Consider the following 21,226-nt stretch of genomic DNA (forward strand, 5'->3'; position numbering starts at 1 on the left):
TTTGTCTCGCCACCACTGGAGACACAGACGTGGCTTCTGTTCATAAGTACCTATGAAATGTTTCTTTTCAAGAAACTGGATTTGTCAGACAACGGGTTGAAATGTGAAGAAATTGAATGCTTGTACACTGTTGGTAGGAATGTAAAATGGTGCAGCCACTTTGGAAAACAGCCTGGACTTTCCCCAAAAAGTTAAACATAGAGTTACCATTTCACCCAGCCATTTCTGTTCTAGGTATCTACCCAAGAGAACAGCAAACATATACCAACACAAACACTTGTCCACAAATGTTCACAGCAGCATTATTCATAATAGCCAAACAACCCAATCCATGAACTGATGAATGGATAAAATGTGGTATATCTAAACAATGGAATATTATTTAATAATAAAGCACTAGGCTGGGCACAGTGGCTCATGCCTGCAATCCCAGCACTTTGGGAGGCAGAGGTGGGCAGATCATGAGGTCAGGCATTTCAGACCAGCCTGGCCAACATGGTAAAACCCTGTTTCTACTAAAAATACAAAAATTGGCCGGGCACGGTGGCTCAAGCCTGTAATCCCAGCACTTTGGGAGGCCGAGGCGGGTGGATCACAAGGTCAAGAGATCGAGACCATCCTGGTCAACATGGTGAAACCCCGTCTCTACTAAAAATACAAAAAATTAGCTGGGCATGGTGGCGCATGCCTGTAATCCCAGCAACTCAGGAGGCTGAGGCAGGAGAATTGCCTGAACCCAGGAGGCGGAGGTTGCGGTGAGCCGAGATCGTGCCATTGCACTCCAGCCTGGGTAACATGAGTGAAACTCCGTCTCAAAAAAAAATAATAATAAAATAAAAAAAATAAAAATACAAAAATTAGCTGGGCATGGTGGTGCACGCACCTGTAATCCCAGCTACTAGAAAGGCTGAGGCAGAATTGCTGGAACACAGGAAGCAGAGGTTGCAGTGAGCTGAGATCACGCCATTGCACTCCAGCATGGACAAACCTGGAAAACGTAATTCTAAGGAAAAGAAGCCAGTCACAAAAGACTATATATTATGTGATTCCATTTCTATGAAATGTCCAGAACACAGAAATCTATAGAGACAGAAGTAGATTAGTGGTAGCTTAGAGTTCAGGAAAGACAAGAAGGTCAGAGGGTAATAGCTAAAGGATACAGCGTTTCTATTTTCTTTTTTTTTTTTTTTTTTTTTTTCTAAAAGTGTAGAAGCATTTTTTGTTTTTTGTTTGTCTGAGGTGGGTGTCTCTTTCTGTCACCCTGGATGGAGTTCAGTGGCACAATCACAGCTCACCACAGCCTTCACCTCCTGGACTCAGGTCATCCTCCTACAGGCTGGCCTCGAACTCCTGGGCACAAGAGATTCTCTCGCCTCGACCTCCCAAAGTGCTGGGATTACAAGTGTGAGTCACTATGCCTGCTGATATCTCAATTTTTGGCTGGACGAGGTGGCTCATGCCTGTAATACCAGCACTTTGAGAGGCTGAGGCTGGGTGAATCACTTGATCCCAGGAGTTAGAGACCAATCGGGGCAACATGGCAAAACACCATCTCTACACAAAATACAAAAATTAGGGGGCGTGGTGGTGTGTGCCTGTAGTCCCACCTACTCAGGAGGCTGAGGTGGGAAGATTGATTGAGTCCTGGAGTTCAAGACTGCAGTGAGCTATGATTCAGCCACTGCACTCCAGCCTGAGCGATACAGGAGATTCTCTCTCTCTCTCTCTCTCAATATATATATATATGTAAATTAAATTTTAAAAATCCTCCCCAATTTTTTAAAAGATGAGACGTTAGTCCACCTAGATCTAACTTTCTCACTTTATAGGTGAAGCACTCAAGCCCAGAGAGGCTAAATGACTTGCCTAAAGTCACTTGTCATTTAGAGCCCTGACTAGCGCCCATTAATCATTATGTTATCACTCACTGTACACTGCTTAAAGTAAGCTTGGCTGGGCACAGTGGTTCACAGTGCCTGTAATACCAGCACTTTGGGAGGCCAAGGTAGGCGAATCACTTGTGGTCAGGAGTTTGAGACCAGCCTGGCTAACATGGTGAAACTCTGTCTCTACTAAAATACAAAAAATCAGTCAGGCATGGTGGTGCACTCCTGTAATCCCAGCTACTTAGGAGTCTGAGGCATGAGAATTGCATGAACACAGGAGGCAGAGGTTGCAGTAAGCCAAGATTGCGCCACTGTACTCCAGCTTGGGTGACAGAGCAAGACTCCCTCTCGAAGGAAAGAAAGGAAGAAAGAGAGAGAGAGAGAGAGAAAGAAAGAAAAAGAAAGAAAGAAGGAAAGAAAGAAAGAAAGAAAGAAAGAGAAAGAAAGAAGAAAGAAAGAGAGAGAGAGAAAGAAAGAGTAAGCTCAAGTAGCCATTTCAACAAAATAAAAAATCAATAAAGTCATGCAGAACAGCTTGGATCCATAACAGATCTCTGAGTCCAGCTTTAGAAATACACAGTGTGTTAACAACAAAAGAAGAAAACAGGCTGGCGCGGTGGCTCACATCTGTAATCCCAGCACTGTGGGAGGCCAAGGTGGGTGGATCACCTGAGGTCAGGAGTTCGAGACCAGCCTGACCAACATGGTGAAATGCCGTCTCTCCTAAAAATACAAAACTTAGCTGTGTGTGGTTGTGGGCACCTGTAATCCCAGCTACTTGGGAGGCTGAGGCAGTAAGACCACTTGAACCTGGGAGGCGGAGGTTGCAGTGAGCCCAGATCGTGCCACTGCACTCCAGCCTGGGTGACAGAGGGAGCCTCTGCCTCAGAAACAAAAACAAAAATCCCAAGAAAACAGTGTGGTTTTCTGAGGACATATTTGTTCTCAGCACTTCATTGTCTTATGGCTCAAAATGCTGACACGTGTGACCTGGGCCAAGCTGAGGTGTCTACACTTTCACTATTTACATATCCTTTAGAACTAAAGTCAAATGTCAAATCACAAGGTATGGGTACAGTCTGGGCTTGGAAACAAGTGGACCTGGGTTCAAATCCAGCTTTGTGTGAGCTACACCAAACTATTCACCTTTATGTGTCTCAGTAAATTGTGAATATAAAGGTGTATATTCCTGGCAAAGGAATGGTAAAGTCTTTACCAGACTAAGAGATATGGTAAAGGTAATAAAGGTGTTTTTTGGTGGGCACTGAATGAGATATTGTATGTAATATGCTCGGCACATAAACGTTAACTTTCTTCTTTCGTCCATGTAAGAACTGAAAGGACTTCGCAACTGAGGCTCTGAGTGATGTCAGTCAAGCGAACACATTTGTTGAATTTGTTTGAATTGGGTTTCTCAGGAATGAAATTCTCTATCACTCTTGTGGACAGAGTTCATTGTACCCCATGCACGCAGCTGGCAGTACTTCTCCCCTTGGTGATCCTGGCACATTTTCATCTGTCCTAAAAAGCAGAAACACCACTCAGAAACAAGAACAGAAAACTGCCCTGCAGAGTCCTGCCAGCTGTGAGCTTGGAGGAGGCCACAGAGCTGCTCTCACAGATCTCACATGACACTCAAGAAAGGATTTCCAGAGAGGAGCAGAACCACTATTACAAGACAGAAGAGGAGGGAGAAGGGTGGGGAGAGTATGTGGTGGGGAATGTTCAGCAAAGTTCTCAGCAGGAAGGCAAAAGCTGACAGTAACCTAAAGCTCAGGAAGGAGCTATCTTTTCTAAAGAAATTGCAAAACAGGCTGGGCACAGTGGCTCACGCCTGTAATCCCAGCACTTTGGGAGACTGAGGCAGGTGAATCACCTGAGGTCTTGAGTTTGAGATCAGCCTGACCAACATGAAGAAACCCCATCTCTACTAAAAATACAAAATTAAGCCAGGCGTGGTGGCTCATGCTCGTAATCCCAGCACTTTGGGAGGCCGAGGCGGGCGGATCACAAGGTCAAGAAATTGAGACCATCCTGGCCAACATGGTGAAACTCCGTCTCTACTAAAAAATAGAAACATTAGCTGGGCATGGTGGTGTGCGCCTGTAGTCCCAGCTACTAGGGAGGCTGAGGCAGGAGAATTGCTTGAACCCAGGAGGTGGAGATAGCAGTGAGCTGAGATTGCACCACTGTACTCCATCCAGCCCGGCGCCTGGTGACAGAGCAAGACTCTGTCTCAAAGAAAAAAAAATACAAAATACAAAATTAGCTGGGCATGGTGGCGCATGCCTGTAATCCCAGCTACTTAGGAGGCTGAGGCAGGAGAATAGCTTGAACCCAGGAGGCAGAGGTTGCCGTGAGCCAAGATCTTGCCATTGCACTCCAGACTGGGCAACAAGAGCAAAACTGCCTCAAAAAGAGAAAGAAAGAAAGAAATTGCAAAACAAAAACCTTTAAAGGATCAATTTTTTTTACATTGTATGTACAAACCTTATTTACTTAAAGATTGTTTTTTACTGTTTATATAGCATGTTGATTAATGACTGATGTATTTTTCTATTTGTGAAGAGTTTTTGGGAGGTCTAAGGTTAAGATGGATTACATCATAATTTCTCTTATTAAAACACTAAATTTTAGGTCTGGTGCAGTGGCTTATGCCTGTAATCCCAGCACTTTGGGAGGCTGAGGCGGGCAGATCAGGAGGTTAGATCAAGACCATTCTGGCCAACATTGTGAAACCCTGTCTCTAATAAACATAAAAAAAATAAAATTAAAATACTAAATTTTAAGCTAGATGCAGGTGCACCTATAGTACCAGCTACTTAGGAAGCTGAGGCAGAGATTCCTTGAGATCAGGAGTTCAAGGCCAGCCTGGGCAACAAATATACTGATATCTCATCTCTAAAAATAGGTAAATAAATAAACAAAATAAAGCACTGAATTAAAAATAAATATTTTATTATTGTTTTTAGAGTCTCTGTCACTCAGGCTGGAGGGCAGTGGTGCAATCTCAGCTCACTACAATCTCTGTCTTCCAGGTTCAAGTGATTCTCCTGCTTCGGCCTCCCTAGTAGCTGGGACTACAGGCCCATGCCACCATGCTCGGCTAATTTTTGTATTTTTATTTTATTTTATATATATATATATATATATATATATATTACAGTCCATAGGTCTTTTATTTATTTATTTTTAACACCTTTGTGTTATTATGCCATGAATTCATAGGGAATAGGTTCCAGCAGCTCAGGCTCCTTCCCATTTGTTCTCACAAAATGTGCTTCTCTGGGTGGAGCAGGCTGGCGCTTCAGGTGGACCCAGGTACCTTTCTCTTTGGCGTCTTTCTTTTTCTGATCATTTTCCTTCACACGTTTTAGGAAGCTATCTCGGTTCTTAGAGCGCTTGATGTGCTCAATACGCATTAATTCTCTTGGCAAGAATCTTGCCCTTAACTTGTTTGTTTACAACAATGCCAACAGCATGCTGGGTAACATTGCAGGCTCTTCCAGTTTTGCCATGATAACATTTGTGGGGCATTCCTTTTTGAACAGTACCCATTCCCTTGATGTCTACAATATCACCTTTCTTATAGATTCGCATATACATGGCCAAAGGAACAACTCCATGTTTTCTAAAAGGCCTAGAGAACATGTATCGAGTACCTCTCCTCTTTCCCTTTGTGTTCGTCATTTTGGCGAATTCCTGAAGATGGCGGTTCCGGCCGAAAGGACTGTATTTTTATTAAAGATGGGGTTTCACCATGTTGGCCAGGCTGGTCTTGGACTCCTGACATCAAGAGATCTGCCCTCCTTGACCTCCCAAAGTGCTCAGATTACAGGCATGAGCCACTGCCTCCGCATAAAAACCTATTTTGTTTTTATTTAATGCAAAACAAACAAAATTTATTGCACCTTTGTTCCAGTGTTAAAAGGTTTTTTTTTTTGTTTGTTTTTAAGATACAGGGTTTTCCTCGGTGGCCCAGACTGTCAGTGGCTATTCACAGGTGCAGTCATGGCTCACTGCAGCCTCTAACTCCTGGGCTCAAGCAAACCCCATCTCAGCCTCCTGAGTAGCTGGGACCACCAGCACACTGGGGAAAGGCCAATTTTTAAGTTAGTTTAACTGACCTGTGCTCCCACAGCCACCAGAACACTTCTAAGTTTCTATTTACTGGCTTATTCTAGCAATATAAAAAATGGCAGGCTTGCCACATCAGGATCAAAGGTAATTAGTATTACAAGTTAGTCATTTTTAGCAATTATCTAATTAATATCCATCCAGAGTTCCAAAACACAGTGGAAGAGGCTTAACAGAGATACCAAGATCCACTGGATCTCGGCCTGCCACCGCCCCCCACTCCCTGGCGGCTCTGTCCCTTAGCCTTCTACCCATCCAGCGCGTGGCTCTTCACAGCTCTCCCCGCGCCCGCCAGGGACCTCAGTCCCCAAAGCCTTCCCTCGACTGTTCCTGGCTTCGCTCCAGCCGTCCTCCCCTCAGCGCCGTCTGACTTCTCAGCTAGGCCCTCAGCGTTTGTAGCGTCAGGCAGGGGTAAGAACTGCGAGGAAAATAACGGGTGAAAGGATGCTGGTGGGGGAGGAAGGGGACTGCAATTTTAGATAAAGTCACCGGGGAAACCTCTCCCATGGAAAACACTAGAGCAGAACCCTGCGGGAAGAGAGCGAGCCACGCCCTATCTGGAGAAAAACGGTGCAGACGCAGGTTAGTGGGGTGATCCCTTGCTCTGTATCTTTCACACCTGCGCATCGGGGTCCAAGGGTCAGAAAACAAAGAAAGAAAAATTATGCAAGAAAGGAAGCGCCCTTTCCAGCGCCTCCCCGGGCCCCGACCCCGCCCCCTCAGGCCCTGCTTCCCCAGGGCCCCTCTCCTTGCCTCACGTTCCCTCGGTTCCGCCCTAATCCGCTCCGCCCCGCTCCTTGGTCGGGGGTGGCCCCGCCCCTAAGATCATGACTCCGCCCCCCTCTGCTCCGTAGTTACGAAGCTAAGCATCAACGATAGGACTGAGTCGGAGACCTCGTTTCCTGATTGGCCGTGTTGCACGGCGGCTTCTCGTGCAGCTGGTAACCCGGAAGTGATGCCTAAAGCTGCGGACCGCGTGGTCGCGCCTCCTTGGGACTAGGTTTCCGCGGCAGCTGCCATGACCAAAATAAAGGCAGATCCCGACGGGCCCGAGGCTCAGGCAGAGGCATGCTCCGGGGAGCGCACCTACCAGGAGCTGCTGGTCAACCAAAACCCCATCGCGCAGCCCCTGGCTTCTCGTCGCCTCACGCGGAAGCTCTACAAATGCATCAAGAAAGGTGAGGCGCGAGCCGAGGTGGCCCGGGTTGGGGCGCGGATGGCGTGGAGAGGCCCCCGACCCACTCTTCTGTCGTTGCAGCCGTGAAGCAGAAGCAGATTCGGCGCGGGGTGAAAGAGGTTCAGAAATTTGTCAACAAAGGAGAAAAAGGGTAAGAACCCTCTTTCCTTTAGATTTTGCATTTCTTAAACGCTAACGGAGAAATCCCTACGTAGTAGGCGCGCAGTAAAATGTTGACTCTGACCTAGCCCCATATACAGAAGCCAGTTAAGCAGTCAGTAAAGTCCCTTTAGTACAATACCGATATGAGTTTAAAGTGAATTCCAGGGTGAAGCGAACTGTGTAAGCCAAGTTCCTTAGACACAGCTTCATTCATTCAGGGACCCTCCTCCCCAGGCTCCGCTCCATGCCTCAGATTACCTCGGGCCCTCGCCCTAATCTGCTCAGCCTTGAATCTGTCCTAGGGGTGGCCCCTCTCCAACTCTGTATTTAAAGGGCTAAGTATTAATGCTTTTGTTTGTGTTTGAGACAGGGTCTAGCTCTCACCTAGGCAGGAGTGCAGTGGCGCAATCACAGCTCACTGCAGCCTCGTCCTCCTGGGCTCAAGTGATCCTGGGACCACAGGCTTGCGCCACTACACCTGGCTAATTGTTGTTGTTGTTGTTTTGCAGAGACACAGGAGTCTCGTCGTGTTGCTCAGGCTTGTCTTGAACTCCTGGGCTCAAGAGATCTTCCTGCCTCAGCCTCAAGAAGCACTGGGATTACAGACATGAGCCACCACACCTGGCAGCCTTAATGATTGTGTACTCTTTTTCAGGCACTGTGCTATGGGAGAAACAACGACATTCATTGATCAGATAATCACACACACAAATAATTACACGTTGTGATAACCATGAAGGAAAATAACAGAATGCAGTGAGAATTGTTTCATTACCCCACTTTTCTTAATGGCATTTATCAAAATTTGAAGCTTGTTTACATTTTTCTTCCTTGTATCACCCTCTCAGGCCAAATGGTAAGCTCCTTCATAATAGGGCCTTTCCCTGCTTTATCCCAAGAAGTGAAACTGAAGGTGCTCAAGAGATCAGTGATGTTGGGCAGACTTGATGCTTGATGGTGTCTAACCTAGTTGGGAGGGCACATCAGGGGAAGTTTCTCTCAGTAGTCCCATTTGAGCTGAGATCTTAAGACACAGGGATGGCCGGGCGCATGGCTAACACCTGTTATCCAGCACTTTGGGAGGCCAAGGCCGGTGGATCACTTGAGGTCAGGAGTTCAAGACCAGCCTGGCCAGCATGGTGAAACCCCAGCTCTACTAAACATACAAAAAAAATTTAGCCAGGCATGGTGGTGGGCTCCTGTAATCCCAGTTACTCAGGATGCTGAGGCAGGAGAATTGCTTGAACCTGGGAGGCAGAGGTTGCAGTGAGCCATGATCATGCCATTACACTCCAGCCTGGGCAACAAGAGCGAGATGCTGTCTAAAAAAAAAAAAAAAAAAAGCACAGGGATTAATTTTGTAGTGGGATGGGAGGATCCTGCCAGAAGAAAGAATGGGCCTCAGGGCAAGAGGGGGGGTCTGGTGAGCCCCCTTCTTAGGAGGCCTTGTAGCCCACAGTAAATTTAGTTTTTGTACTGAGTGCTTTGGAAGCCATTAGGGGTTAAAGCCAGGAAGTGACATAATTTTTATTATTTTTTGTAACGTAAGATTTTTCTGACAATTGATGAAAGGATTAGAGAGGTAAGAGTAGGTTTGGGAATGTTCAGATAGTAGACTACTGTAGTCCTGGAGAGGTGATGGTGGAGACAGAGTTAAAGGAAATAGATTTGAGAGGACTTTTAGATGTGGAGAATGAGAAGGTATTGACTTCTAGGTTCTGACACACCCAGCTGGAGGGACAGAGGGCTCGGTCTGAGATGTGAACAGTGGAGGGGGACCAGAAAGATCACAAGTTGGCTAAGTGCAGTGGTTCATGCCTGTAATCCCACCACTTTGGGAGTCCAAGATGGGCAGATCAGGAGGTCAGGAGATTGAGACCATTCTGGCCAACATGGTGAAACCCCGTCTCTACTAAAAATACAAAAATTAGCCGGTGTGGTGGCGTGCACCTGTAGTCCCAGCTACTTGGGAGGCTGAGGCAGGACAGTCACTTGAACCCAGGACATGGAGGCTGCAGTGAGCTGAGATCATGCCACTACATTCCAGCGTGGCGACAGAGTGAGACTCCATCTCAAAAATAAAGATCACAAGTTTGGTTTTTGATAAGTTTTGGAGGTACCTTAGAGATACATGACTTCCTCCCCTCCCCCCACCAGGAAAACTGTCAAATAGGCAGATGGCTATAGGGGTTTGGAGGTTGGAAGAGAGAGGGCCAGGCTGGAGATAGTAAGTAGATCTGGGAGTTATCAGCACATTGATGGCACTTGACCCCATGGCAGTGGCTCCGGTCAGCCAGGAAGAAGGTACTGAGGAGAGGGCAGCTGAGGACAAGGCTATGAGGAACTCACAGTTAAAGGCGCTTAACAGAAGGGGAGCTAGTCCTGGTGTATCTGCCTTTACCCAGCCTGGGAAAACAGACTTTTCCTTCTGTGTCCTCAGGCTCCTAAGGCCCTTGCCCCCAAGTCCTGACATCTGGCCAGCTAGAAACCCTGGCTGAGGAGTCTCTGGCAAGGGTTCATTGCCTCACTGCCACTCTTGGACAGAGCCCATGCTTCTTAGCCTGGTACTCAAGGCCTTGGAGGTGTCCCCTACCAGTCTCCCCAGCCCTCCAGCTGTGTCTGGTGCCATTCCAATTCTCCCACCACATGCTTTCCCCACCCCCAGACCCTCAATGGGCTCTCTGACACACAGTCGTCATTCAGTTTTCTGTTCAAGTGTCACCTCCTGGTTGAAACCTTTTTTGACCCTCCAAGGAAAGCTGAGCTCTTACTCCTTGACACCCATCTGTACTTCAGTTGTCCCAGCACTACATCATTTCGGTGGCACTTACATGTTGCCAAGAGGTAGAGATCGCCTCCCCAGAAGAATGCACTCACCAAACAATTTTGTCTCTCTACCCCTAAGACCCAGCCCAGGGCAGCACTTACAGCTGAAAGAGAGAAGGAGCAAGCCAGAACAACAGTGGTTCTCTCATTTCAGGATCATGGTTTTGGCAGGGGACACACTGCCCATTGAGGTATACTGCCATCTCCCAGTCATGTGTGAGGACCGAAATCTGCCCTATGTCTATATCCCCTCTAAGACGGTAAGGAGCACATGGCCCCCTGACCTTGGTCAGCCCTGGGGTGTCTGGAATATTGTCTGCCGTAGCAGGACAGATGGGGAGCCAGGATGGTTGGAGCTAAGACAGGCCTGGATGGATTCTCAGCTCCATCTTCTTAGTTATGGGACTACAGATAAGTTACCTCTTACATTTCATTCTCATCTTGTAAAATGGGAATCCCAGCCCAGGTGCTGTGGCTCACACCTGTAATCCTAGTGCTTTGGGAGGCCAAGATGGGAGGATCAGTTGAGGACAGGAGTTGAGGACTAACCTGGGCAACAGAGAGACTCTATCTCTACAAGAATTTTTTTTTAGATTAGCTGGGTGTGGTGGCATATGCCCGTACCCCAGCCACTTGGGAGGCTAAAGCAGGAGGATCACTTGAGCCCAGGAGTTCAAGGCTCTAGTGAGCCATGATCGCATACCAGCACACTCCAGACTGCATGATAGAGGCCCTGTCTCAAAAAAAAGAAAAAGAAAAAAGGCTGGGGGTGGATCTTGAGTACCTACAGTATCACTTCTTGGGGTAAAGCAGGGAGAGGCCCTATTTTTCTGAAGGAGCTTACTATCCAGGTGATGAGAAGAACTGAATTGTCAGTTTTCTGTGGACTCTGAGAATGAAAACAAACAGATGTATGTGGACGAGCTTTGTAAGCTAAGATGCTTCACCCATGTTAGTCCTGTTAGGTGGGTTTAGGCTCAAAGGGACCTGTTGCTGTCCTTATCTTACATAGCAGGGGCCAGATCTGAAGCACAGGAAGTGGGGGTGGAAGGGACCTGGACAGCACAGGCCCTGTCTGTGGGGACAACCCCTGCTGGGCTGGAGCCCTTTCATAGTTGCCACATGGGAATGTAGGCCCTGTGTGGCCAAACCATGGCTCGAAGGTCTGATTGGGTTTAAATGATGGCAACCAATCCAAGATGCTTTTAAATAGAATGTGGACCCAATAGAACAGAGTTGTGGGCCAGATTAGGCTGGTGGGTCATCAGTTATGACTTCCTGTCATACAGTTTATATAGCCCTTTTTCCAAACAGCACTTCCTTCCCCTCTGTAGGACCTGGGTGCAGCTGCAGGCTCCAAGCGCCCCACCTGTGTGATAATGGTGAAGCCCCATGAGGAGTACCAGGAGGCCTACGACGAGTGCCTGGAGGAGGTGCAGTCCCTGCCCCTAGCCCTGTAAGGGCCCCCGGCAGCACCCAGGCACCTGCCTCGGGAAGCTACTGGGCTGGCGGCAGGATGACTGGCTGTCCTGCCCACCCACACTGACGGCATCTTCCCAGTTCCCCAAGGCACGCCTTCTTCCCAGGCAGCTCTGACAGCCCTTTCATGAGGTAACGCCAGCCTTCTCTTCATCAGTGTCATGGAACTTAAGTGAAGGCTGTTCTGAACACATCCACTGTTAAGTGAATGTGTGGTGGGAAAAGTAAATGCTAAAACTAAAATGTGGTGAGTCTGTGGGTGTTTTCTTAAGCAGCAGCTGTTGGTGGGGCCAAGGAGTTGGTGGGCAGGAAGAGTGTTCCAGTCTCCCTCACCAGAGAGCCTGAAGAACTCAGAGGGTTCTGTGCTAATGCTCAGCTGCCCAGCACTGGGTACTTTGGTTCCAGATGCAAACTGGTCCTGCTACCCATGCCAGCGCTTTCAACTCCCTCTTCCAGGGTAGATGGGGGCTGTCAGATAAGGCAGAGGGCACAGACCCACTTCATAGAAACCTAAAGCCCCCACATCAGGAAACACCCCCATTCCTACCTTTCCCCCAGGAGCTTTAACTGCCACTGTGAAGCTTATGGAAGCAATTTACATACCCACGCAGTAAATTTTAAATAGGAATATGAAGCTAAAATGTATCCCCCCCAGGCCATCTCTCTTGCTTAACATAATGGCCCTAGTAACCCAATCCCTTAAAACATTTTAGACTTGGCCCCTTCCTGCTGTCAGACGTCCTGCACAGGACTCAGTACACATAGCGACCAAGCTTCAGGCACCCTGGAATAAACGAAATAGCTTGGGCCTGAGGGTTAGATCTAGTTAAAACTCCAAGCTGTCTCCCTTCCAAGCTGTGAGCCGTGTTGTGCAAGTCATTTCATTTTCCTGAATCCTGTTACATGGGTTTCTCCTATGGAGGTAATAAGGTCTGGTATGTGTATACGTAAAAGCACCTTGCCTGCGGTCTGACATCTAAGATCCCCCAGTCAGAGATGCAAGTTGGTTTCTTTCTGCCTGCACACTCGACACCTGCTGACCATGGTTTTGTTTGCAGCAGCCACCAGGCCATGCCCAGCACCTGTGTGCGGTAGACATGTGGTCATAATTTGTCAGTGAGGTTAAAGGTTGGCCAGGAGAAATGAGAAGGGCAGTGAATATATTTGTTCAAAGTTATAAAACAACGGCATTCCGTTCTAACTGGGACTATTTACAGTGGGAGATGGTACATAACAGTTGAGGCTGTACAGCGGGAGGAAGATGTGGGCCACCACTGGACACCCTTGGGCTGAGGGGCAAGGGTGGACATAGCACTGGCATGGCGGCAGCAAGAGACCTGGCTGAGTGCAGGGGTGGAAGGATGTCTGCTGCTAAAGACCAGGTCCTTTGCCACTCTGTCGGTTGCTACTAAGTCAAGGGCAAATAGAAACTGGAAGACGCAGCAGGAGCAGAGAGGTCAGCATCTCCCTTTCCTTATGCCACAGAGCCAGCTGCCAGGTGTGGGCTGGTCCGTCTCCCTCCTCAGCCTTTGCCAAAGGGCTGCCCCAATCCTCCCCTCCACAGAACTCCTCAGCCAGGCACTCAAACCAACAGCAGTCCACTGAAGCTAACCACCCGACTGAGACAGAGCAAAGCTCATAGGTGAAAACTGCTTTCAACAAACTTCCAGGTAGGAATCAGAATATGATACGTTTCCCATCTGCCGGGTTCTGCTCCATGGGACAGTAGGGACACTTCAGCCTGCAAAGAGAGGAGAACCAAGAATGTCTCAGGGGTGGCCAGTAGGAGAGCCAAGCCGAGGTGGAGTAGAGCAGAGGGAACTTACTTTCCTCCATTAATGAGCTTATTGAGTGCATCTCTAGAGATAACGTGGCCACAGATGAGCTTGATGGGAGGGTTGGAATCTGACGTCTGCTGGCGGAGGATGGGGCAAGCAAACACAGAGTGGTACCAGCACTTCATGCCTAGTTCAATCTCAATCTGGGAAGGGCAGCAAATGGGGTGAGTTCTACTTCCTGTCATGGCTGTCCTCCCCAGAGCCTCTTGCCCACGACTCCCTGGGTCAGGCCTCACCGGTAACTCGTCCTTGTGACTCCAGACCCCAGTGCACTGCCTCTGATCAACCACAGCCTTGATGTTCATTAACACGGGCAGTGCCACACAGCCAGAGGCAAAGCTGCAGACAAGAAACAGGGGCTAGAGTGGCTCAGGCACAGCAGACAGGCAAGGGGGCTAGCACGCCATGCTTCAGCATGGACCTTGAGACAGGGCTCTAAAGTGGCGCACGGTCAAATCGGTCCTCAAAAATCCCTCACATTGTTCGTAAGGTGCCACATATGTGCTTAATGTATGTCTGACTCTAGACTCATTCTAATGTACCCCAAAATTTGAGAACCTACAGGGAAGACTTCCTATAGCTCTAGGGGCAGATATCTGCTCATCCTAATGAATGAAAAGTCCTTGGTATGACTGGGGGACAGTGATCAGTTCCAAAGTGCCCCAGCCTGCCTGTAGGCTGTACCCAGCTATGTAGTCATAACATATCTTTATAATGGTAGCTACCAACTAGGCTGCTTAAAAAATGGAGGTTGGGTATTCAGTTCTTATGACACTTGCATGGGGAAGGAAGCCTATTGGCTGGAACCTCAGATGCTAAATATCCTATAAGGCACAGGACAACTGTCCACTGTGGTGGACTGTGTGGCTCTGGGGTCAGGTCCAAGTGCCCTTTATTCCCTGTGAGGCCTTGGGCAAGTGAGTGCACATCTTGACCCTCCATTTCCTCATCTGTAGAATGAGGATAACAGTGCCTCTCCTCCCAGGGTTGCTGTGAGCTGTGAGAGAGGCGTCTGCGCAGTGCTGAATACATGTTACCCAACCACTCACGTCTCCCCTGAAGGCAAGTGGTGTTTAAGACATGAGATCATGAGGAAGGCGGGCTGCAGAGGGCCGTGGGTTAGCTGGTTAGGTCTTGCCATGATCCAGGGTGAGGTGCAAGACAGGCAGGGACTTCATTCAGGAGACCTTACAAAATGTAAACCTTGACCATACCACTGACCTCATGGTGACCTCAGGTCATAACTCTTCCTAGTCTCGGTTTAACTATGAAAACAGGTAATTCCTCTCCTGAAGAATGACTAAGAAAGCCAGTTTCGGTCTCTGAAAGCACTGAGCACTGTTCCTGGCACATGGCAGGGCCTTGGCAAAATGATGATTTCCATCTCTACCCTCCCACTTCTGTTGCCCTCACGGGGCTGGGTTGTACCTGACACTGAGGGGGGACTCCACAGAAAGCCCCAGCAGGGAACAGGCATCCCGGGTAAAGGTCTCACAGATCTCTGCCCAGTGGCTGTTGTCCAGGAGGTGGCAGTAGGGTGACTTCTCCAAACCCAGCCGCAGGTACACCAGACTGCCCATCATCACCTGGATCTCTACAAGGCAACCAGGGCAGCAGCTCAGGGGGGTGCAGGGCTCTGGGTCCACCCCCTAAGGGGATGGCCAGACTGTATAGCACAATATGCTGAGCCCAGCAACTCCCAGACCCCTGAGCAGACTGAGCAAGGATGGAAACACCCTCAGGCAAATTTGACCATAAAATCTAGTGGGGAGAGATGGAGGTCCAGGCTGCTTCTGGAGGACAAGAAGAGGCATTACTAACACAGAATCAGGAAAGACAGTTCTTTTCCAGTTTTCTTTCCTCCCCAGCTGCATCAAGGAACAAATATGTCTCAGGTTGGTGCTAGTGTCTCCACACTAATCTCCATTTAGTGCAACCCCAGGTTCAGAGCTCTCTGGAGGCAGCAGTATCTAGCTAAAACTTAAATCGTGGCTTGTTGGCTCATGCACTTTGGAAGGCTGAGGTGGGTGGATCACATGAGGCCAGGAGTTTGAGACCAGCCTGGCCAACATGGTGAAACACCATCTCTACTAAAAATTAGAAAAAGTTAGCTGGGCATAGTGGTGTACACCCATAATCCCAGCTACTCAGGAGGCTGAAGTAGGAGAATCGCTTGAACCTGGGAGGTGGAGGTTGCAGTGAGCCAGGATCATACCACTGCACTCCAGCCTGGGCAACAGAGTGAGATTCTGTCTCAACAATAAGTAAATAAAAAATAAAATCATGGCTTGGTTTTCATACTTATTTTGAGATAAAAATAATAAATATGAGTGGAACTAAAGAAACAAGTTAGTACAGGTTACTACTCATTAGCATCTCAACAGTGAGACTTAGATTCCAGGTCTGGAAATCATAGCATGACAGGAAGAGAGCTCAAGTGAGTCTTTTTAATTTTATTTTTTGTAGAGATGGGGTGGGGGCAGAGGTTCGCCATGTTAACAAGGCTGGTCTCGAATTCTTGAGCTCAAGTGATCTGCTGCTTGCTTTGGCCTCTGGAAGTGCTGTGATTACAGATGTGAGCCACCATGCCCAGACAAGTCTTTTTTTTTTTTTTAAGGGACTTTTCCATAGGCTGTCAAGGTCACAGAGGCATATGAGGCAGAGCAGGTGGGACGGGCATGGCATGCTCTGAGTGTGGTGTGGTACACGGCAGGCATGAAGACCCCAGGTGGTCTGCACTGAAGGTATAAACTCAAGGTATGACAGAGGTGACAGCGGAAGGGCCTTGAGTTTAGAGTTCATCCTGGACACAGTGAGGGGGTCAAAGAAGTTTCTAGTTGGGGAAAGGCATCTGGGTAACAGACAGCCCCACATGGGTGCAGGGACTGGAAGCCTGATGTAACCCACCACATCCAGACATCTGTTGGGCCAGGCAGCACAACCCCAGCCCCCGGGTACTCACCCCGCTGGTGCAGCCGAGCAAAGGGCTGGAAGTGCCGGGCATAGCTAAGGGCCTCCAGCTGCTTCTCAGGGCCTCCTGCCAGGAGGCGGATGAAGTGCAGTCGGTGCAGCTTGAACTCCAGGGAGCTGTTGAGTTCCAGCAGGCGCTGCCTGTGGGAGACGGCCCATCTGGGAAGAAAGGGGCCAGTTTAGTGTAGAGCTGGTGTGGGCTAGGACCTGAGAGCCAGGACCTGCGCGGAGGGCCCCAAAAGCCTGTGTGAGGCTCTTGTGACAGGGCTGGAGGCAGGTCAAGTACATCTGGGTGAAGTGAAGACTACAGTCAAGCCCTCTGCCCTGAGAGGTTGGAGCAGAGTGCTGCCGGCCCACCCAAGGGCCTCCTTACTCCAACGCAGGACCCAGGTCTTGTTCGTGCAGGGCTTCCAAGATTCGATTCAACTCTAAGAAAGGCTGCTTGAAATCCAAGTCCACATTCAGCGTTGATTCCTATAGGGAGAGAGAAGAGATCTCACCACGGAAGATGGTGTTTCCAAAGTTCTCTACTATGTAGATCATAAAAGCTCACCCAGAAAGACAGGCCAGAGAGATCTGGGCTTTGCTTGAGGAATTTGGTCTCCTGCCAGCCATTTGGGCCTCTCTGGTTCCCATCTCAGTCCTGGGGTGGCTGAGTGTGACATGCTGAGCTCCAGAGTGCAGACTGCAAACCCCACCCCACAACCGTAGCAGTGGAGACAGTCCCCAGGCCATGCACTGAGTTGTATGGCAAGAAAATTATTCCTCTTCAATCCTCCTAGTACAGTAGGGATAATCTTTACTTTTACCACCAGTGTGTCTTTAACACCTAACAAGTACTACTTTGTCATTTCACTCATCTCCCTTTTCAATAAAGGGATATCAGGCCTCAGCTCAGAACCCTGGCTGGCAACCAACTCTAACTAGAAATGAGTAACTTCTCATTTCATCATATATGTTTCTAAAGCTACCTTCTATTTCTGGCAGAGCCACTGATTTCCTTTAGGAAATAAATGGATTTAAAGCATGGCTGGGACTTCATATAATGAAAGCTAGCAGGTGAAAGGCAGAGCAGGCAGGTTGTCAGCACCCACCCGGCCCGGCTGTACCTGGCACAGCTCCTCGGCCACGCTGAGCATGCCCTGCTGGTACAGGTGTTCCACGATGGCCATCTGCAGGATCTGCTGCTGCTGCTCCCGTGCGTCCCATACCGCATCTGAGACAATACCACAGATCTCAGAGTCGAAGTTCTGACAAAGAAAGAGACAGGGCCTGGTGATGCGGGCATTCTCGCTGGCTCTCCTTTGAGTCCTTGTACATCCCAACTTCAGGATATTCCCACCCCAGTCCTGGAGCTGGCCACATACATGCTCACCCTGTCAATGGCTTTGCCCACTCGGGATACACTGCTGTGAATGTCTTTATGGTCCGAAGCCAGTTTCTGCACAGTATCTTTGATCTTTCGGCAGCATTGTGACATCACCAGAGAGAGGGTGGCCGAGAGAGGGGTTCCCTGGAGGGCTGCAGAGAAAGTAGAATAAGGACACAGAGGAGGCAGCCCGGAACACCTGATGTGGCAGCAGACCCAGAGGTTAGCTCTGTCTCCTGTATTCTAAATGCCAGTCCCTTGGCCCAGGACGCCAGGGTTAAAGAACTAGCTTCTTTTCCAGGTCCTGCCACTTTTTAACTGTCAGACTTGGAACTAGTCAAGTGGGAAAAGCCAGTTCACCTCTGGGAGCCTTCATTTCCTCATCTGTAAAATTACAGGTTGCTGTGAAATGAAGATGATTTGGCACTTACTATGGGTGAAGTATTTATTTTAACTCATGGACTATAGCATACATAGGATTCTATGTATTTAGCTGCCAAGTTAAACATAGAGTTACCATATGATCCAGCAATTCCACTTGTAAGTATATACCCAAAAGAAAACATATGTCCACACAAAAACTTGTACATGAATATTCATAGCAACAATATTTACAATAGCCAAAATATGGAGACAACCCAAATGTCCATCAACTAGTGGATAAATGTGGCACATCCATATAATGGACTATTATTCAGCCACAGAAAGGAATGAAGTGCTGATACAGGCTGTGACATAAATGAGCCTTGAAAACATGTTAACCAAGCCAGACACAAAAGGCTACATGTGGTATAATTCCTTTTATGTGAACTGTCCAAAACAGACAAATCTATAGAGACACAAAAGTGATTAGTGGTTGCCAGAGGCTAGGGAGAGGGAGGAATGGAGAGATAGTCAATGGGTTAGGTTTCCTTTGGGGGTGATAAAAATGTTTTCAAAACAAAAAAGTAAATGTTCTGAAATTAAATAGTGGTGAAGATTGTACAACTCTGTAAATATGCTGAAAACCACTGAGTTGTACTTTATTTTTTAAATTTTCATCTTTGTATGTATATATTTATTAATTTTGCAACTGGGTTATGAGACTGGCTAACATTCATATTTTTGGTAGACAGGGTTACCATGTTGCCCAGGTTGGTCTTGAACTCCTGGACTCAAGCGATCTACCCACCTCGGCTTCCCAAAGTGCTAAAATTACAGACATGAGCCACCGTACCCATCCAGAATGTACTTTATTTATTTATTTATTCTGATACAGAGTCTTGCTCTGTCGCTTAGGCTGGAGTGCAGTGGCATGATCTCGGCTCACTGCAACCTACACCTCCCAGGTTCAAGTGAATCTCCTGCCTCAGCCTCCCAAGTAGCTGGGATTACAGGCATGTGCCACCATGCCCGGCTAATTTTATATTTTTAGTAGAGATGGGGTTTCTCCATGTTGGTAAGGCTGGTCTTAAACTCCCAACCTCAGGTGATCCACCCGCCTCACCCTCCTGAAGTGCTGGAATTACAGGTGTGAGGCACTGTGCCCGACAATTTCTTGGTTTTAATAACAACGCTGTGTTTGTGTAAGAGAATGCCCTTGATTTTAGGAAATACACATTGAAGGCTTGTGGCTATGTTATCTGCAATTTCTTTTTCTTTTTTTTTTTTTTTGAGACGGAGTTTCATTTTTGTTACCCAGGCTGGAGTGCAATGGCGCGATCTCGGCTCACCGCAACCTCCGCCTCCTGGGTTCAGGCAATTCTCCTGCCTCAACCTCCTGAGTAGCTGGGATTACAGGCACGCGCCACCATGCCCAGCTAATGTTTTGTATTTTTAGTAGAGACGGGGTTTCACCATGTTGACCAGGATGGTCTCGATCTCTTGACCTCGTCATCCACCCGTCTCGGCCTCCCAAAGTGCTGGGATTACAGGCTTGAGCCACTGCGCCCGGCTGCAATTTATTTTTCAAATGATTAAAAAGCAATGATAATGGTAAATATGGCAACATATGAGCAGTTGGTGAATCTAAGTAAAGGTTATGTATCTGTTCTTTTGTTTGTTTTGTTTTTGTTTTTTTGTTTTTTTTTTGTTTGATTGTTATATCCGTTCTTTATACTACTCTTGAAACTGGTCTGTAAATTTGAAATTACCTTTAAAAGCTAAAAACAGGCCAGGCCTGATCGCTCATGCATATAATCCCAGTGCTTTGGGAAGCTGAGGTAGGAGGACCACTTGAGCCCCTACAAGTTCAAGACCAGCCTAGGCAACATAGACACTATCTCCACACAAAAAAATTTATAAAAGGAAAAAAAAAAAAAAAAAAGCTAACAGTAGAGAAGCAAGTTGAAAACAAAATGTAAATGAGAATCGTCTCAGGTAAATTAATAATTTCTGCTGGGCTTTTTGAAATAGCTTAGAGACTGTCATTACCCGGTTTCAAGGAGGCCTAGAGATGCAGGTACCAACATCCTCATCATCGTCCTTCCAGAACCCTGTCACCCAGTAGCTTCAGGTCTCCCATGTCCTCAGGGAGGCTGTCGCAGGGCACTTGCAAGGGTGGCCACCCACCTGCACCGGCCAGCTCAGCCCGCAGCTGGCCCACGTAGTGCAGCAGCTCCCCCAGGCTCTGCTCACAGTGCTGCCCGTAGGTCAGGAACTTCTGCAGGACCTTGTCCAGCTCTCTCTCCACGCATGCACACTGCTCCATGGTGGCCTCGGCCTGGGGAGGGTCAGCTGGGTCAGGCCCCATCTGGGCCATGGTGGCATAGCAGGCAGGGTGCCCAGACTACCTCTTCAGATCCCTCTCACCATTCCCACATCATGTATCAATGTTCCCTGCTTACCAAAACATAGGTGTGTATAACATCCCATCTCCTCACTCCACTGGGATGCCCAGTGGAGGATGCAGGCTGGTATGAAGACGGGGTTTTTCTGAATCATGGTGAGAAAATTATTCCATTTTCAACTCCTTTCATGCTTTAATCTTTGTTCATCTCCCTTTTAAATCAGAAGACAGAGCGGACCTCGCAGAGCCCTTAGCTGGCAATACCTTCTAACTAGAAACCATATACTGTGTAACATCATATTACACGTATGTATTTTCTTTTTTTGAAACAACCTCCTGTTCTGTTGCCCTGGCTAGGGTCCAGTGACATAATCTTAGCTCCCTGGCCACCTTGACCCTCAAGGCCCAAGAGATCCTCCCACTTTAGCCTCCTGAGTAGCTGGGACCACAGGAATGTACTTCTATAGCTGGCTAATTAAAAAAAAAAATTTTAGGCCAGGTGCGGTGGCTCACACCTGTAATCCCAGCACTTTGGGAGGCTGAGGTGGGTGGATCACGAGGTTAGGAGTTCAAGACCAGCCTGGCCAATATGGTGAAACCCTGTCTCTATTAAAA

At 48.1% G+C, this 21,226-nt stretch overlaps 2 protein-coding genes and 1 pseudogene across 6 annotated transcripts in view; 1 reads left to right on the top strand and 2 right to left on the bottom strand.

Annotated features, from left to right (window-relative positions):
• Window positions 1–5,095: 5,095 nt before the first annotated feature.
• On the bottom strand, window positions 5,096–5,599 carry LOC108295922 (annotated as a pseudogene).
• Window positions 5,600–6,877: 1,278 nt separating this feature from the next.
• NHP2 (NHP2 ribonucleoprotein) lies at window positions 6,878–11,910 on the top strand. 2 transcript variants are annotated; one of them, XM_017518296.2, is made up of 4 exons: window positions 6,878–7,201; window positions 7,282–7,351; window positions 10,343–10,448; window positions 11,523–11,910. In XM_017518296.2, exons 1-4 carry the CDS (start codon window positions 7,042–7,044, stop codon window positions 11,646–11,648), a joined length of 462 nt encoding a protein of 153 aa, XP_017373785.1. In that variant the 5' UTR covers window positions 6,878–7,041; the 3' UTR covers window positions 11,649–11,910. The 2 variants fall into 2 exon arrangements, with proteins under 2 accessions (XP_017373785.1, XP_017373786.1); XM_017518297.2 differs by lacking the exon at window positions 10,343–10,448 and having other exon boundaries at window positions 11,523–11,904.
• Window positions 11,911–12,807: 897 nt separating this feature from the next.
• RMND5B (required for meiotic nuclear division 5 homolog B) overlaps window positions 12,808–21,226 on the bottom strand; it is a 15,167-nt gene continuing 6,748 nt past the window's right edge. For 2 of the 4 annotated variants that reach the window (XM_017518294.2, XM_017518292.2), the window contains 9 exons: window positions 20,395–20,545; window positions 17,851–17,996; window positions 17,585–17,725; window positions 16,849–16,949; window positions 16,468–16,634; window positions 14,934–15,099; window positions 13,742–13,844; window positions 13,494–13,648; window positions 12,808–13,408 (listed from right to left, as the gene is read on the bottom strand). In XM_017518294.2, the coding sequence (XP_017373783.1) occupies window positions 13,345–13,408; window positions 13,494–13,648; window positions 13,742–13,844; window positions 14,934–15,099; window positions 16,468–16,634; window positions 16,849–16,949; window positions 17,585–17,725; window positions 17,851–17,996; window positions 20,395–20,533 (1,182 nt within the window). In that variant the 5' untranslated portion in view covers window positions 20,534–20,545 and the 3' untranslated portion in view covers window positions 12,808–13,344. Of the gene's footprint in view, window positions 13,409–13,493; window positions 13,649–13,741; window positions 13,845–14,933; window positions 15,100–16,467; window positions 16,635–16,848; window positions 16,950–17,584; window positions 17,726–17,850; window positions 17,997–20,392; window positions 20,546–21,226 lie in introns of all 4 variants that reach the window. The other 2 variants (XM_017518293.2, XM_037734815.1) reach the window with 2 other exon arrangements.

The sequence above is a fragment of the Cebus imitator genome, unplaced genomic scaffold (genome assembly GCF_001604975.1).
Source record: "Cebus imitator isolate Cc_AM_T3 unplaced genomic scaffold, Cebus_imitator-1.0 Scaffold668, whole genome shotgun sequence".
Classification (NCBI taxonomy): Eukaryota; Metazoa; Chordata; class Mammalia; order Primates; family Cebidae; genus Cebus; species Cebus imitator.

What these genes read in the sequence shown, in the direction of transcription:
- NHP2 (XM_017518296.2), top strand. Translation starts at nt 7,042, where the DNA reads ATGACCAAAATAAAGGCAGATCCCGACGGGCCCGAGGCTCAGGCAGAG. An exon ending in GTCAACAAAGGAGAAAAAGG is followed by an intron (nt 7,352 to 10,342) that starts GTAAGAACCCTC and finishes CTCTCATTTCAG; the next exon opens with GATCATGGTTTTGGCAGGGG. An exon ending in TCTATATCCCCTCTAAGACG is followed by an intron (nt 10,449 to 11,522) that starts GTAAGGAGCACA and finishes TCCCCTCTGTAG; the next exon opens with GACCTGGGTGCAGCTGCAGG.